At 40.8% G+C, this 15,267-nt stretch overlaps 1 protein-coding gene across 1 annotated transcript in view; it reads right to left on the bottom strand.

Annotated features, from left to right (window-relative positions):
* Positions 1-15,267, bottom strand: part of NUP210L (nucleoporin 210 like) — an 86,424-nt gene that overhangs the window by 61,230 nt on the left and 9,927 nt on the right. The window contains exons 3-10 of the mRNA XM_047092956.1: positions 14,310-14,441; positions 13,101-13,194; positions 12,380-12,530; positions 11,081-11,213; positions 9,821-9,979; positions 8,881-8,949; positions 7,962-8,068; positions 6,960-7,100 (exon numbers count right to left, since the gene is read on the bottom strand). Of these exons, the coding sequence (XP_046948912.1) occupies positions 6,960-7,100; positions 7,962-8,068; positions 8,881-8,949; positions 9,821-9,979; positions 11,081-11,213; positions 12,380-12,530; positions 13,101-13,194; positions 14,310-14,441 (986 nt within the window). The remainder of the gene's footprint in view (positions 1-6,959; positions 7,101-7,961; positions 8,069-8,880; positions 8,950-9,820; positions 9,980-11,080; positions 11,214-12,379; positions 12,531-13,100; positions 13,195-14,309; positions 14,442-15,267) is intronic.

The raw sequence follows: 15,267 nt of genomic DNA, 5'->3' as shown, positions 1-15,267 counted from the left end.
TAAAATATAAGTGATTCTATAGATAAATTATTAGAATTATTGGGGTACCTGGGTGGCTCAGTTGGTTAAGTGTCTAACTCTTGGTTTTGGCTCAAGTCATGATCTCCAAGTTTTGTGGGTTCAAGCCCTGTGTCAGGCTCTGCGCTGAGAGCACAGAACCTGCTTGGGATTCTCTCTCTCCCTCTCTGCTCCTCCCCTGTTCCCTTTCTCTCTCTCAAAATAAATAACTTAAAAATAAAAAGGGTTCAGGGGCGCCTGGGTGGCGCAGTCGGTTAAGCGTCCGACTTCAGCCAGGTCACGATCTCGCGGTCCGTGAGTTCGAGCCCCGCGTCAGGCTCTGGGCTGATGGCTCGGAGCCTGGAGCCTGTTTCCGATTCTGTGTCTCCCTCTCTCTCTGCCCCTCCCCCGTTCATGCTCTGTCTCTCTCTGTCCCAAAAATAAATAAACGTTGAAAAAAAAAATTAAAAAAAAAAAAAGGGTTCAGAGCCACTTTATTTATTATAGCCAAATACTAGGGGGAAAAATGTCCTTCAATAGCTGAATGGTTAAAAAACTCTAGTGTATCAATACAATGGAATATAACTCAGCAGTTTTTAAATTCTATATTGATGCATGTAACAATTTAGATAAATATTAAGGGCATTATGTTTAGTACCTTCAGTTTTTCATCCATCCCCACAATCAATTTTAGAACATTTTAATTACACCAAAACCAAACCCTACACCTTAGCTGTCACTCTCCAAGCCCTCCACTCCTTCCCCCAGCCCTAGATGACCGCTTCCTCTCCTAGCCCTAGCTGACCACTGCTTCCCCCAGTCCTAGCTGACCACTCCCTCCCCCAGCCTTAGGTGACCACTCCCCTCTCCCAGCCCTAGGTGACTGCTCCCTCCCCCAATCCTAGGTGACCACTGCCTCCCCCAGTCCTGGGTGACCACTCCCTCTCCCATCCCTAGCTGACCACTACCTCTCTCAGTCCTAGGTGACCACTCCCTCCCCCAGTCCTAGGCGACCGCATTTACTGCTTTCTGTCTATGGATTTGCCTGTTTTTGACATTTCACATAAATGCAATCATGCAACATGTGGCCTGTGTCTGGCTTTTTCACTCAGCATAATGTTTTCAAGAATTACCCATGCTGTAGTATATATCAGTACTTGTTTTCTATTGCCAAATATTCCATTGTATGGAATATGGATGTACCATAATTTATTATCTACTCCTCAGCTGATGAACATTTGGGTTGTGTCCACTTTCTACTATAAATAATGCTATGAACATTCATGCACAAGCTTTTGAGTCAAAATGTTTTCACGTTTCTTGCATATATACATAAGAGCAGAATGGCCGGGTAACACAGTAGTTCTGTATTTTGTCTGTTGATAACTGCCAGGTGTTTTCCAAAGCAGCAACACCATTTATTCACTTACACACATTCCCCCCAAGAGTGTGTAAGGGTTCAAATTTCTCTACATGCTTATCAATACTTGTCATTGTCTGTCCTTCTTATTTTCAGCCAGTGGGTGTCAAGTGGTATCTCATTATGATTTTGATTTGAATTTTCCTAATGACTAATTATGTTGAACATGTTTTTATATGTTTATTGGCCATCTGTACATCTTGTCCTATGTACTATTTCTATAACTTCCTGTAAATCTATAATTCCAAAATAAACAGTTTAAGAAAGTTATTAATGATAACTTTTCCTCCAAAATGGTTAAGTGCTCCAATATATTCAATGAAGACTTTCCAATTTCGGACCATACATAATCCACATTTTAATCCCAACACAAAAAAGATGAATTACTATCTCTTGACTAGGTATTAAGGAAACTAGGAAAACCCAAGAACTGTCTCTAGCCTCACCAAATTAAGAGTATAGTAGGTGTCAGGGTGCCTGGGTGGCTCAGTTGGTTAAGCATCTGGCCTCAGCTCAAGTCGTGATCTCACAGTTCGTGAGTTCGAGCCCCACGTCAGGCTCTGTGCTGGCTCAGAGCCTGGAGCCTGCTTCAGATTCTGTGTCTCCCTCTCTCTCTGACCCTCCCCTGCTCGTGCTCTCTCTCTCTCAAAAATAAACATTAAAAAAAATTTTTTTTAGTGAAGCTTTATTTAAAAAAAAAAAAAGAGTACAGTAGGTGTCAATTACAATTTCCACACCAAATCTGAACTTGATGAACAGCATAATTAGGCAAAAATATCAAAATAAAAACAATTTTTAAAAGAGTAAGGGTGTGGGGCGCCTGGGTGAGTCAATCAGTTAAGCATCTGACTTCAGCTCAAGTCATGATCTCTCAGTTCACAAATTTGAGCCCGCGAAAAGCTCTGTGCTGACAGCTCAGAGCCTGGAGCCTACTTCAGATTCTGTGTCTCCCTCTCTCTACCCCTCCCCTACTTGTACTCTGCCTCTCTTGCTCTCTCTCTCTCTCAAAAATAAACATTAAAAAAATAAATAAAAATAAAGAGGTGATGGTGAGAGCTCATTTTAAAACATATTATTTTTTAAAAAGCAGGATCTTTGGGATTGAAGAATGATTCTAGAATAGTGTCAAATTGCCAGAAATGCCATACAGTGTACAAAAAAAATCACTGTGTATTAAATATTATTGAAAAAACTGAGGGGGTGCCTGGCTGGCTCAGTTGGTACAGTATGTCACATTTTTTTATTAAAAAATTTTTTTAATGTTTATTTATTTTTGAGAGAGAGAGGGAGCATGAGCAGGTGAGGGGCAAAGAGAGAGGGAGACACAGAATCTGAAGCAGGCTCCAGGAGCTGTCAGCACCCACGAACTGTGAGATCATGACCTGAACGAAGTCAGGCACTTAACTGACTGAGCCACCCAGGTGCCCCAGGGTATGTCACTCTTGATATCTCAGGGTCATGAATTCAAGCCCTATGTTGGGTGTAGAGATTACTTAAAAAAAATTTTTTTTAATATTGAAAACAAAAGAGGGGCACCTGGGTGCCTCAGTCAGTTAAGTGTCCGATGTCAGCTCAAGTCATGATCTTATGGTTCCTGAGTTCGAGCCCTGCATTGGGCTCTGCACAGTGCAGAGACTGCTTGGAATTCTCTCTCTCCCTCTCTCTCTCTGCTCCTCCCCTACTTGCACTCTCTCTCAAAATAAATAAGTAAACTTAAAAAAAAAACTGTTGAGTAAATATTGTTGAAAAAACTGGACATATTTTACTAATGAATGTAAACCTAAAATCGATATAAGTAACCCAAACACCATTTAACAAATACTTATTTCTGCCAACGACATGTTAGTCACTCTGTTAGATGTTAGGGCAACAGTTGTGAACAAAGTAGGCATAATCATTGCCCTCAAAGTTTATAATGTGATAAAAGGAGCAAATAATAACAGTAAAATATAATGAATATTATGACCTGGGAAGTTTGGGAGTTCTGAGAATATATATGAAAGGGGAAAACAGGCCTGAAGAAGTGATGTTTCACACTGAGTACACAAAGTATTATAGACAAAAGAAACTATATTTGTTTATAACAATGAAAACAAACAAATGGAAAGGAAACTTAGAGGCAAAAAGGAAGAATGCATTTTCTAGAAACTGGAAGTTCAGTGTGGTTGATACATAATGGAGAGAGAGTGACAAGACCTGCAACTGGAAAAGTTGTCTTGGGCCAATCATTCATGTAGAGTCACAAAATTAAATTCCCACAGCATTTTTTTTTAATGTTTATTTATTTTTGAGAGAGAGACAGAGCGCAAGCAAGGGAGGGGCAGAGAGAGAGGGAGACACAGAATCCGAAGCAGGCTCCAGGCTCCCAGCTGTCAGCACAGAGCCTGACATGGGGCTTGAACTCATGAACCATGAGATCATGGCGTGAGCGGAAGTCTGACACTTAACCAACTGAGCCCATGCAGGCACCCCTAGACAGGCCTATTAAGCTGAATATGAAATAATAGTGAATGGAGGGAAACAGCAGAATTAAAAGCATAGTCTAAATGGTGTGGCCACTGTCTATCCCAGTTAGTCATTGTCAGATTCTTTTTTTCTGTTTGGAGAGAGTGCAAGTTGGGGAGGGGCAGAGGGAAGGGGACACACGATGCGAAGCAGGCTAACAGCAGAGAGCCCAACTCGGGGCCTGAACTCACAAACAGTGAAATCATGACCTGAGCCTAAGTCGGATGCTCAACCAACTGAGGGGATGCCCATCCGGATGCCCCTCTCAGATTTTCATATAACCTAGAGAAGCAGAAATCCTAGGTTTTATTTAAATTAAGGGGCACCTGGGTGCCTCAGTCGGTTAAGCATCCATCTCAGGCTCAGATCATGATCTCCTGGTCCATGAGTTCAAGCCCCATGGTTGGGGTCTGTGCTGACAGCTCAGAGCCTGGAGACTGCCTCAGATTCTGTGTCTCCCTCTCTGTCCCTCCCCGGCTCACACTCTGTCTCTCTTTCAAAAATAAACATTTAAAAAATTAAAATAAAAAAAAAGAAACTGTCAAATAAAAAGAATAAGTAAAAAATAAATAAAATTTCTCAATTAAAAAGAAGTTTTTGGGGCACCTCATTCAGTTGAGCAACTGATGCTCAGGTCATGATCCCAGGGTCATGGGATTCAGCCCCACATCTGCTCTGTGCTAAGCCTGGAGCCTGCTTAAGATTCTCTCTCTCTCTCCCTCTTCCCCCCTCCCATTCATGCTCTCTTGCTCTCTAAAATAAGTAGGTAAATAAAAGGTCAAAAAAATAAATAAATAGAAAGTTTGCACGCCAAAATAAAAAGACCACAAACCAAGATATAGGCTAGAGATCACCCCCTTTGTGATCTCTGTCATGGAGGGCCCTATTAAAACCATATTAAGGAGTTTTAACTTTACCTTAAAACCAATGGGATGCCACCAAAGGAATTTAAACAGTAAACACACAATTTCTGTAGTTTTTAGAATATGGTTCCAGCTAGGGGTGATACCAGAGGTAGGAATACCCATTAAAAAACTGCTATACAGGGGTGCCTGGGTGGCTCAGTGGGTTAAGCGTCCGACTTTGGCTCAGCTCATGATCTCATGGCTTGTGAGTTCAAGCCCCACATCAGGCTCTCTGCTGTCAGCAAAGAGCCCACTTTAGGTCCTCTTACCCCTCCTCTCTCTGCCCCTCCTCCACTTGCACACGTGCTCAAGCATGCTCTCAAAAATAAACATTTTTTAAAAAGTTAAGAAAAGGGGTGCCTGGGTGGCTCAGTTGGTTGAGTGTCCGACTTCAGCCCAGGTCATGATCTCGCGGTCCATGAGTTCGAGCCCCGCGTCGGGCTCTGTGCTGACAGCTCAGAGCCTGGAGCCTGTTTCAGATTCTGTGTCTCCCTCTTTCTGACCCTCCCCCATTCATGCTCTGTCTCTCTCTGTCTCAAAAATAAATAAACGTTAAAAAAAATTGTTAAAAAAATAAATAAAAAGTTAAGAAAGAAAAAAGAAACTGGAGTACTTGGGTGGCCCAGTGGATTGAGCTCAGAGCCTGGAGCCTGCTTCGGATTCTGTCTCCCTCTCTCTCTGCCTCTCCCCTGCTCGTATTCTATCTCTCAAAAATAATAAAACATTTAAAAAAATAAAAATTAGGGACGCCTGGGTGGCTCAATCAGTTAGAAGTCCCACTTTGGCTCAGGTCATGATCTCACAGTTTGTGAGTTCAAGCCCTGCTTCGGGCTCTGTGCTGACAGCTCAGAGTCTGGAGCCTGCTTCCGATTCTGTGTCTCCCTCTCTCTCTGATCTTCCCTGGCTCACACTCTGTCTCTCTCTTTCTCAAAAATAAATAAACATTAAAAAAAAAAAAACGTGAGGGGCTCCTGGCTGGCTCAGTTGGTAGAGCATTCAACTCTTGATCTTGGGGTCATGATTTCAAGCCCTAGAGATTGCAAAAGGAAGGAAGAAAGAAGGAAAGAAGGAAGAAAATTGCAATGAAGGTCTAGGTGAAAATCACCATGGGAATAGTAAAAAATGGGTTGGGAGACATTCACAAGAATTGACATGGCATTCAACAGTGTACTGAATGTAGCAGGTGAGGGGGAAGGAAGAGTCAAGGGCCACTCGGGATCTGTCTTAAATAACCAGATGAAAGGATCTGTGAAGAACAAATAGGTTTGGGAGATGGAGATAAATTTGGCAGGCTGTTAAAAATCAGAAACTTAATCAGAAATCTGGCATTATGTCATATAAAAATTAACCAAAAGAAAAAAATGTACAAAGAAATTCAGTTATGGCATTTATAAGAATAAGAAATGGAAACAATGCAAAAAGTTTAAGGTTGGTGGCATGGCCAAATACACTGACGTATTAATCCTTCGGATTTTCGGAATAGAAAGTACTCTATGTGGATCTGACAACACAAAGAAATGTGCACATGAATATGTATTTTATTTTATTTTTATTTTTTATTTTATTTTAAGCAAACTTCACGCCCAGTACAGAGCCCAGCTGAGATCATGAGTTGGATGCTTAACCGAATGAGCCATTCAGGTACACCCAAATAATTTTTTAAAGGAACCTCAAATGGTGAATGTATACACAATGACCAGAAATGCAAATATGAGCAATAACAAAAACTGTAACAGGAAATCTGTACAGGTATAAACTACCAAGTATACGGTTTATCGTCTTCTTTTTCATTTTTATTGAAAGATACAGGTGGAATATGCCACGTATCTGCTTGCAAATCAACAAATTATCCAAGCCTCATCAGGGTTCTCAGGATTTAAAGATTATCCTTTAAATTCCCACCTGGTAGGGGCGGCTGGGTGGCTCAGTCGGTTAAGCATCTGACTCTTTGATTTTGGCTCAGCTCATGATCTCACGGTTCACGAGTTCGAGCCCCACGTCCGGCTCTAGGCTGAGAGTGTGAAGTCTACTTAGGATTCTCTCTCTCCCTCTCTGTCCCTCCCCTGCTCTCGCTCTCTCTCAAAAAATAAACCAATAAAAAAATTTTCAATTAAATAAAAATAAATTCCTACCTGGTAAATGATAGAAGTCAGGGATGCATTTATCAGCACGACACCACTTTTCAGGGCTTTTACCACATGATAAGATCCATTCACCGTAGTGAGCTGCTCTTCAAAGTACTCCTGTAGGAACTGGAACATAATCCTGAGATTCTGAAAATTAGCCCAACAGCAATACAAAACTGGAGATGTTTTTTCACTAACTCCATCTTAACCCCAAAGCATTAAAAAAAGGTGTGGAGGGGCGCCTGGGTGGCGCAGTCGGTTGAGCGTCCGACTTCAGCCAGGTCACGATCTCGCGGTCCGGGAGTTCGAGCCCCGCGTCAGGCTCTGGGCTGATGGCTCGGAGCCTGGAGCCTGTTTCCGATTCTGTGTCTCCCTCTCTCTCTGCCCTCCCCCGTTCATGCTCTGTCTCTCTCTGTCCCAAAAATGGAAAATAAACGTTGAAAAAAAAAAATTAAAAAAAAAAAAAAAAAAGGTGTGGATATGCATTCTAGGGATAAATAAAAATAATACCTTTGCTCTGATCATGGAAAGTATCTCGTCATAGAAAGTCGGAAAGATGTAATTTTAAAATACTAATTTTTGAAAGATTCATTAATGGCAAGTGATCAGAAATAGAAAGAGTCAAACTTTATGCAAATTTGGGTATAATTTTTGCCTTTCCATACGTTGACAGTTTTCATGGAAAACAAAAGGGCGCTGAAACATGAGTGCCGCACTGCTGTCTGTGGCGCCACTGATCCTCGCCCCACACCGCTGGGGGTGACCAGCTCTAAGGGAGTCGGTGAATGAGACCTCTCCACCTCTTTTCTAGAATTATCACTGAACTATATATTTTACTTCTGGTTTAGGATTTCTCAAGGACAGAACTATTTAATGACAACCATAAAGTAGTAACTTTAAAAGTAAAATCTGGAAGCAAAAGAAAAAAACCCCTTCCTAGCCAGAAAGATGGCCCACTCAAGAAGTCATCCACAAGAGGGGCTAGAAAAATACAAAAAAGACACTCACATCTGAAATATAGACCTTCGTGCTGCTTTTATCAAACACTTCTACTGTAATGACATACACCTGTCCCACCTCTAGACTCCACCGGTCTCCAGGTTGGACTGTGAAATCTGTACACAAATCAAGAAACAAAGGTATCAGAAGAGGCCAACATTTTTCTACAATGAATTAAAAAATACAAACTTATAAAAATGATTCAATGTCCAAAATTTGCTAACAGATGGACATGGTTTCCAAGGTTGACCTTTTGGTTCCCTCCATCAAGTTGTATAATAATTTGGAGTTCTAACTGGCTTCACTTAGTTCAACTCAGGTATAAAGAAACACTCTCACTTATATCTGCATACCAAGCAAACCACAATTTTGCTCATTCCTAATGTGTCAGGCTTCTTTTTCAAAATGAAGATTTCAGCTTCTTCGCGTAATATTAGATTCATATGACCTAAGGACATTAGTATTCTTCTTTCTTTGTATAAAGTCTCTTTTCCTAACCCAATATTGTATCACATGGATCTTCCTATTTTTCACCATCTGTTTCAAGATGCTTCACTCTTGCAGACAGCATGTAACCATAACAGTGTGAGAAAACATGTCAAAAGAAGTTTAAATTCGAAGGTTAAAGAGGTACTCTAAGGGTGCCTGGGTGGCTCAGTTGGTTGAGCATCCGACTCTCTTGATTTTGGCTCACGTCATGATCCCAGGGTTATGGGACTGAGCCCTGCATAGAGCTCCGTGCTGAGTGTGGAACCTACTTGAGATTCTCTCTCCCCCCCTCTGCTCCTCCCATGCATGCACGTGTTCTCTCTCTCTCTCTCTCTCAAATAAAAATAATAATAATAAAAGCACTCTAGTTTCTAATGCACTCTTTCTAGTGAAATAGTTTAAGCTATTCATTTTTCTTAAAATTATTATCTAAAAATACCTAAAAATCCAGGCTCTACAACATATATGGTGCAATTTGGGAGTCCAGACACGGATCTCATATGGACATCTTAATTTCTTCTTAAGAAAATCATATGAACCAGAGTTGGGTGAAAAGACAGATGTGAACTACCAAAGAAAAAAATAAATGTACAAACAGAAACAAACAAAAATCCTATCTTTTATTATTTTTTGGAAAGCAGAAACTTAAATGTGTACACTTCTGAGAAAAGTCTGAGGGACGCAGTCATCACAGGAATCAAGTATTCTTGAATTTCAAATTTAAAGAAAATGGAATGATAGAAAAAAGATCACGGTTCATGCTTTTAACATTCATTTAGCTGCCAGGGCGCCTGGGTGGCTCAGCTGGTTGAGCATCTGACTATTGATTTCAGCTCAGGTCATGATCTCCTGTTGTGGATTTAAGCCCCACTTTGGGCTCTGTGCTGACAGCACAGAGCCTGCTTGGGATTCTCTCTCTCTCCCTCTCTGCCCCTCCCCCACTCGTGCTTGCTCTCTCCCTCTCAAAATAAATATTTAAAAAATTAAAAATGAATTACTCTCAACTCAGTTTAACAAATATTAATTAAGCATCTACTGCAGAAAATACCATACCGTCTTTTCTCAATTATTCATGTGGAAATAGGAAAGAACAAATTAAGTAAAATTCACACAAGTTTCTTCAAACTGTCTTCCTCCCATCTCCTAATTGTAATTTAACTGAGGTTGCAAATAAGTACTGAAATCAACAGATCCCAAGTTCCAACTATTCTTTTCTCTACCTACCCTTTGTTAGAAATTATGATGATAATAATTTATAGTTCTTTGTTAAAAATAAAACTATACAAAATAAGTATAATTTTACCAAATTATTTTATCAAGGAACATGTCTAGTATGCTCAGGGAAACATAGATCAGCAGCTAAAGCTTGAAAAGGATACTTTTATGGACAAAGACAAGGTTAGTTTGGCCCAGTTGGACACCAGTCACTGTGGCTGTCTTCTCATCCAGTAATGCCACCTTCCCGGAAAGAGACCCATTAAATGCAATTCTGTGGTCTTGCATTTCCAGTGTGTAGTGTTCTAAGGGGAACTCCACCTCTGTAAGACAAGAAAAATACATACAACAGCATACTGTTGCATTAGAAGAGGAAAATCAGGAAGCAGGCCTAAATAAGAGTATGATCTACTTCTAATTTCCTTCCCACTATGATGAATTTCAACATTTAGCCATTTTGGGGGAGAATACTACATGAGTTAACTGTTGACCTTGCTTGCATTCTTAAAAACCAGTGAACTGAAAGTAGCAGGGAGGATCCCCACTAAGTAAGGAAAGGACTAATGCTAATGGATCCAATGCACACTTTATAAACTGAATGGGACTTCTGGGATCATTAGAGTGTTGAGTTTTCAGTTAATGAACTGAGCTTCTCAAGAAACAACTTTCGTGGGGTGCCTGGATGGCTCAGTCAGTTAAGCGTCTGACTTTGGCTCAGGTCAGGATCTCACGGTCTGTGAGTTCGAGCCCTACATCAGGCTCTGTGCTGACAGCTCAGAGCCTGGAACCTGCTTCAGATTCTGTGTCTTCCTCTCTCTCTGCTCCTCCCCCATTGACACTCTGTCTCTCTCCCTCTCAAAAATAATACACATTTTTTTAAATTAAAAAAAAAAACTTTTGCAAAAATCATTCAAGTCCCTCTGGTAAAGTTTCCTCACTTGCCCTATTAAAACTAGTAACAGGGGCGCCTGGGTGGCTCAGTTGGTTAAGCATCTGACTTCGCTCAGGTCATGATCTCACGGTTTGTGAGTTTGAGCCCCATGTCAGGCTCTCTGCTGACATTGTGGAGCCTGCTTGGGATTCTCTCTCTCTCTCTCTCTCTCTCTCTCTCTCTCTCTCTCTCTCTCTGCCCTACCCTGCTTGTGCTCTCATTCTCAAAAAAAAAAAAGAAATAAACTTAAAAAAAAAAACAAACTAGTACCAGAATTCAGAAGCCCATAGGCACTGATGCTAAGCATTAGCCTGTTCAAGATACGGGGACCATCTCTATCCAATATTATCTCAGGTATAGCACTTTAGGAATACTTTATCACAAAATCTAAAAACACAAAGTATGTGTATACATAAGGTGGAGCTGCTTCTCTTACTGTCAGCAGGAAGGATTTGGGAAATGTTAAGTCTTAGGAAAAGATAAATCACCTTACCTGTCATTCTTCCCTGCACCATTTTTGCAACTCGGTATTTAATATATGCTCCTACTAAGAGATAAATATCATGGGATGGTATAAGAAATATATTCTCCAAAACCAGCAGACGTATCAATGCTGCTGCCACGTTCTAAAAGAGGAAGGAAAAAAAAACAGGTTCCATAGGCAAAATCCTGAAGGTCATCTTGCTTGTTAAAAATTTACTTCTTACAAGTTTCTTTTAAAATATCTTATAGGGGGGCGCCTGGGTGGCGCAGTCGGTTAAGCGTCCGACTTCAGCCAGGTCACGATCTCGCGGTCCGTGAGTTCGAGCCCCGCGTCAGGCTCTGGGCTGATGGCTCGGAGCCTGGAGCCTGTTTCCGATTCTGTGTCTCCCTCTCTCTCTACCCCTCCCCCGTTCATGCTCTGTCTCTCTCTGTCCCAAAAATAAATAAACGTTAAAAAATAAAATAAAATAAAATAAAATATCTTATAGAGGGGCGCCAGGTGGCTCAGCTGCTTGAGCATCGGACTTTGGCTCAGGTCATGATCTCACAGTCCATGGGTTTGAGCCCTGCACTGGGCTCTGTGCTGACAGCTCAGAGCCTGGCATTTGCTTCAGATTGGTGTCTCCCTCTCTCTCTGCCCCTCCCCTGCTTGTGTTCCATCTCTCTCTCTCTCTAAAATAAATAAACACTTTAAAAATAATAAAATATCTTACAGATATTTAAAAATTCTTTCCTGGGGTGCCTGGGTGGCTCAGTTGGTTAAGTGCCTGACTCTTGATTTTGGCTCAGGTCATGATCTCACGGTTTTTGAGTTCAAGCCCCACACTGGGCTCTACACTGACAGTGCGGAACCTGCTTGGGATTCTCTGTCTCCCTCTCTCTCTCTCTGTCCCTACCCCACTCACACACTTCTCAGAATAAATAAACTTAAAAAAAAAATTAAGAAAAAGAGACACCCAAATGACTGAGCAACCCAGGCACCCCTCAAATGACTTTTCAATTAAATGACCAATTACTGACCCAAATCATATCAGATTAGAGGGCTTCCACTATAGATAAATATAAGAAACAATTGCTTTCGGGGTGCTTGGGTGGCTCAATCAGTTAAGTGTCCTACTCTTGATTTCAGCTCCGGTCATGATCTCACGGGTTCGTGGGATTGGGCTCTTCACTGACAGTGTGGAGACAGTTTGGGATTCTCTCTATATATACCCCTCTCCAGCTTATGCTCTCTCTCTCAAAAATAAACGTTAAAAAAAATTATATTCCACGGGCAAGGTTCTTTAAGTTTATGGCACAAACTTTTTACCTTGTAGAATGGTTCATAAATTCGAACTTTTACAACAGCAGCACCAGTTCTGATCCCAGACACCAAAATCATATCTCCTTGTTTCTCTTCTTTTTCCATCTCAGCTATATACACTGGGGGAGAGTATTCTGCTTCAGAGTATTTCAGAATCCTTAAGAGATAAGACAAAGTTTGTTTCTAGTGTAATCAAATAAGGAGTCATCTTCCAAAAGCCCCTAAGAGACTTTAAACAGTCTCTTCAAAGTCTATACAGTGTAAAAAAGTTTTAAATTGTGTTTTCCATAGGATTAGATAGAACAAAAGTATTTAATTTGCCTGTGGCTAACACTGTTGTGGGACTAACAATTGGGACTGTCTGAGAGCAATTTCTTAGCACTAAAGACAAAATTTCATACTATCATCCATTCACTCACTGTATTTCAGCATGTGCAGACAGCATGCTCAACAAAACCGCCAGAAGATACACCTGGTTCAAACAATTATATAGTCCTAAGCTCACGAGTTCCTCTGCAGTGGTTCAAATTAAATGATCATAAAGTACCTATGCCCACACCATATGTCATTGTATCAAAGACATTTCCCCCTGGCAAATTTATCTGTTCCAAAAAAGCCCAGATGGCAGGATTATCAAAGTCCGTACAAGTGGCTGCTGCTCACTGTGCCACCCAAAGGCAAATGCCTCCTTCAAAGTCAGATGGTTTATGTTTGGTTTCAATGTTACCTAATTTTGCTAGACAATTCTTCTCTTGCTGATTCTTTATCCTGGGCAACGCTCCACTCAAACATCATCCCTGCCAAACTACTAAAAGTATTTCCTGTAGAGCAAGCCAAAAGCAGACAAGACAGAATCACATATTCAAAAATATTCAGGTATCTTTAACAAGAAAGAGAAATCTAACTTTAAAATTATTTTTAGGCCTCTTCCATTAACAAATAGAAGCACTATCAATAATGAATTAAAACACATATACCAGGAAGATCCCTACATGAACAAAAGTGCTGTTGCTACACAAATTTTCTGAATGTAGAAAGGACTCAAGCTGATCAACTTCTGGCTGACAAAAGTTATGCCACTTTTTCTGTTCCTTTCTACATAAAGGCCACCTTAAGGTCTATGTCAGGGTTGACAGGCATCCCCAACCCTCAGTCCCTCCATTTTATAAAAACTAGATTCCAAAATATTTATAATACATTCATTTTTCAGATTTAAAAAATTACTCTTACAAAAATGCATGGCAATAGGGGCACCGGGGTGGCTCAGTTGGTTAAGTGTCTGACCCTTGATTTCGGCTCAGATGATGATCTCACAGTCCTGGGATCAAGCCCTGTGTCGGGCTCTGTGCTGAGAGCCCAGAACCTTCTTGGAATTCTTTCTCTCCTTCTCTTTCTGCCCCACCCCATTCATGCTCTTTCTCTGTCTCAAAATGAATAAATTAATTTTTTAAAAAGTGTGGCAATAAATTTAAATGTTTTAAATACCATATTATACATTAATATAGTATACTAAAAGCAATATAAAATCAGTTTCAAGAAAGATAAAATTATAAGACTTTTTCATAGGTTTACACATAATTCCCATAGCCTATAGAAGGTAGACTAATCAAAACAGAGCTAGTAATAAATTCCAAGAAAAAAAGAAAAATTATATATTCTTAATGGCTGATCTAGGCACCACTAGCAGAAGCTCAGTGGCAGAATCTGGACTGTTAAAAAAACTTCTGAGATAACCAATAATTAAATAAGCAAAAACATTTTATGAAAGTATGTAGCAAATACATTGAACCACACTCACGTGCATGAGCTTCATATAAAAAGCAAATACGATTTCTAATCTCCTTTTATGTCTCAAGTTGCTTTTTTCCAAGTGCCAAACACGAGGAAGTATTACATTATTTTAGGTAATTTTCTTGACTCCTCTGAAGTCCTTTACCTTCCTCATCCAATGCCCTCACCATCAGTTCCAGCGGTGAATCATCTACATAGAGCTCCCGGGTTCGAGATATAATTTCAATGCTGTGAATCACATCAACCTTAACATCGCAGCGCAGTTCATGGTCAGTCACTATGATGAACCCAAAAACTGAGAATTTAATTCAATAGGTCATGAACCTATTCAATGTCTCAAACACACAAAGGCTTATTCTATATTATAAAGAAGAAAGGTTATAACAGTTGCTTTCAACCTGTGGAAGAAAAGAACACAATGAAAAAATACAAAAGCCACTATTTATAAGAGACAATAGACCAACAGTAGTTCTCAAATACTGATCTATAATGATGTTTCCATTGAGTCATGGAAAAATGAGAAAAGTACGAATTTTAACATACTGAGTAATAAAATTACATGTATTCACTTTAAAGGAATATAGTTTAGTGGCACTTGGCTGGCCCGGTCATTGGAGCATGTGACTCTTGATCTTGGGGTTGTGAGTTTGAGCCCCATGTTGGGTGTAAGAAATTATTTAAAAATAAAATCTTGGGGGGCGCCTGGGTGGCGCAGTCGGTTAAGCGTCCGGCTTCAGCCAGGTCACGATCTCGCGGTCTGTGAGTTCGAGCCCCGCGTCGGGCTCTGGGCTGATGGCTCAGAGCCTGGAGCCTGTTTCTGATTCTGTGTCTCCCTCTCTCTCTGCCCCTCCCTCGTTCATGCTCTGTCTCTCTCTGTCCCAAAAATAAAATAAACGTTGGAAAAAAAAAAAATTTAAAAAAAAAAATAAAATCTTGGGGCACCTGGGTGGCTCAGTCGGTTAAGCGGCCGACTTCGGCTCAGGTCATGATCTCACGGTCCGTGGGTTCGAGCCCCGCGTCGGGCTCTGTGCTGACAGCTCAGAGCCTGGAGCCTGTTTTGGACCGTGGGTTCGAGCCCCGCGTCGGGCTCTGTGCTGACAGCT

The sequence above is a fragment of the Lynx rufus genome, unplaced genomic scaffold (genome assembly GCF_022079265.1).
Source record: "Lynx rufus isolate CCGP_SWC_20201006 ecotype Redwood Valley unplaced genomic scaffold, mLynRuf1.p SCAF_31, whole genome shotgun sequence".
NCBI lineage: Eukaryota > Metazoa > Chordata > Mammalia > Carnivora > Felidae > Lynx > Lynx rufus.
The sequence above is the reverse complement of the archived record's forward strand: the minus strand, read 5'-3'. Positions and strand labels throughout refer to the sequence as shown.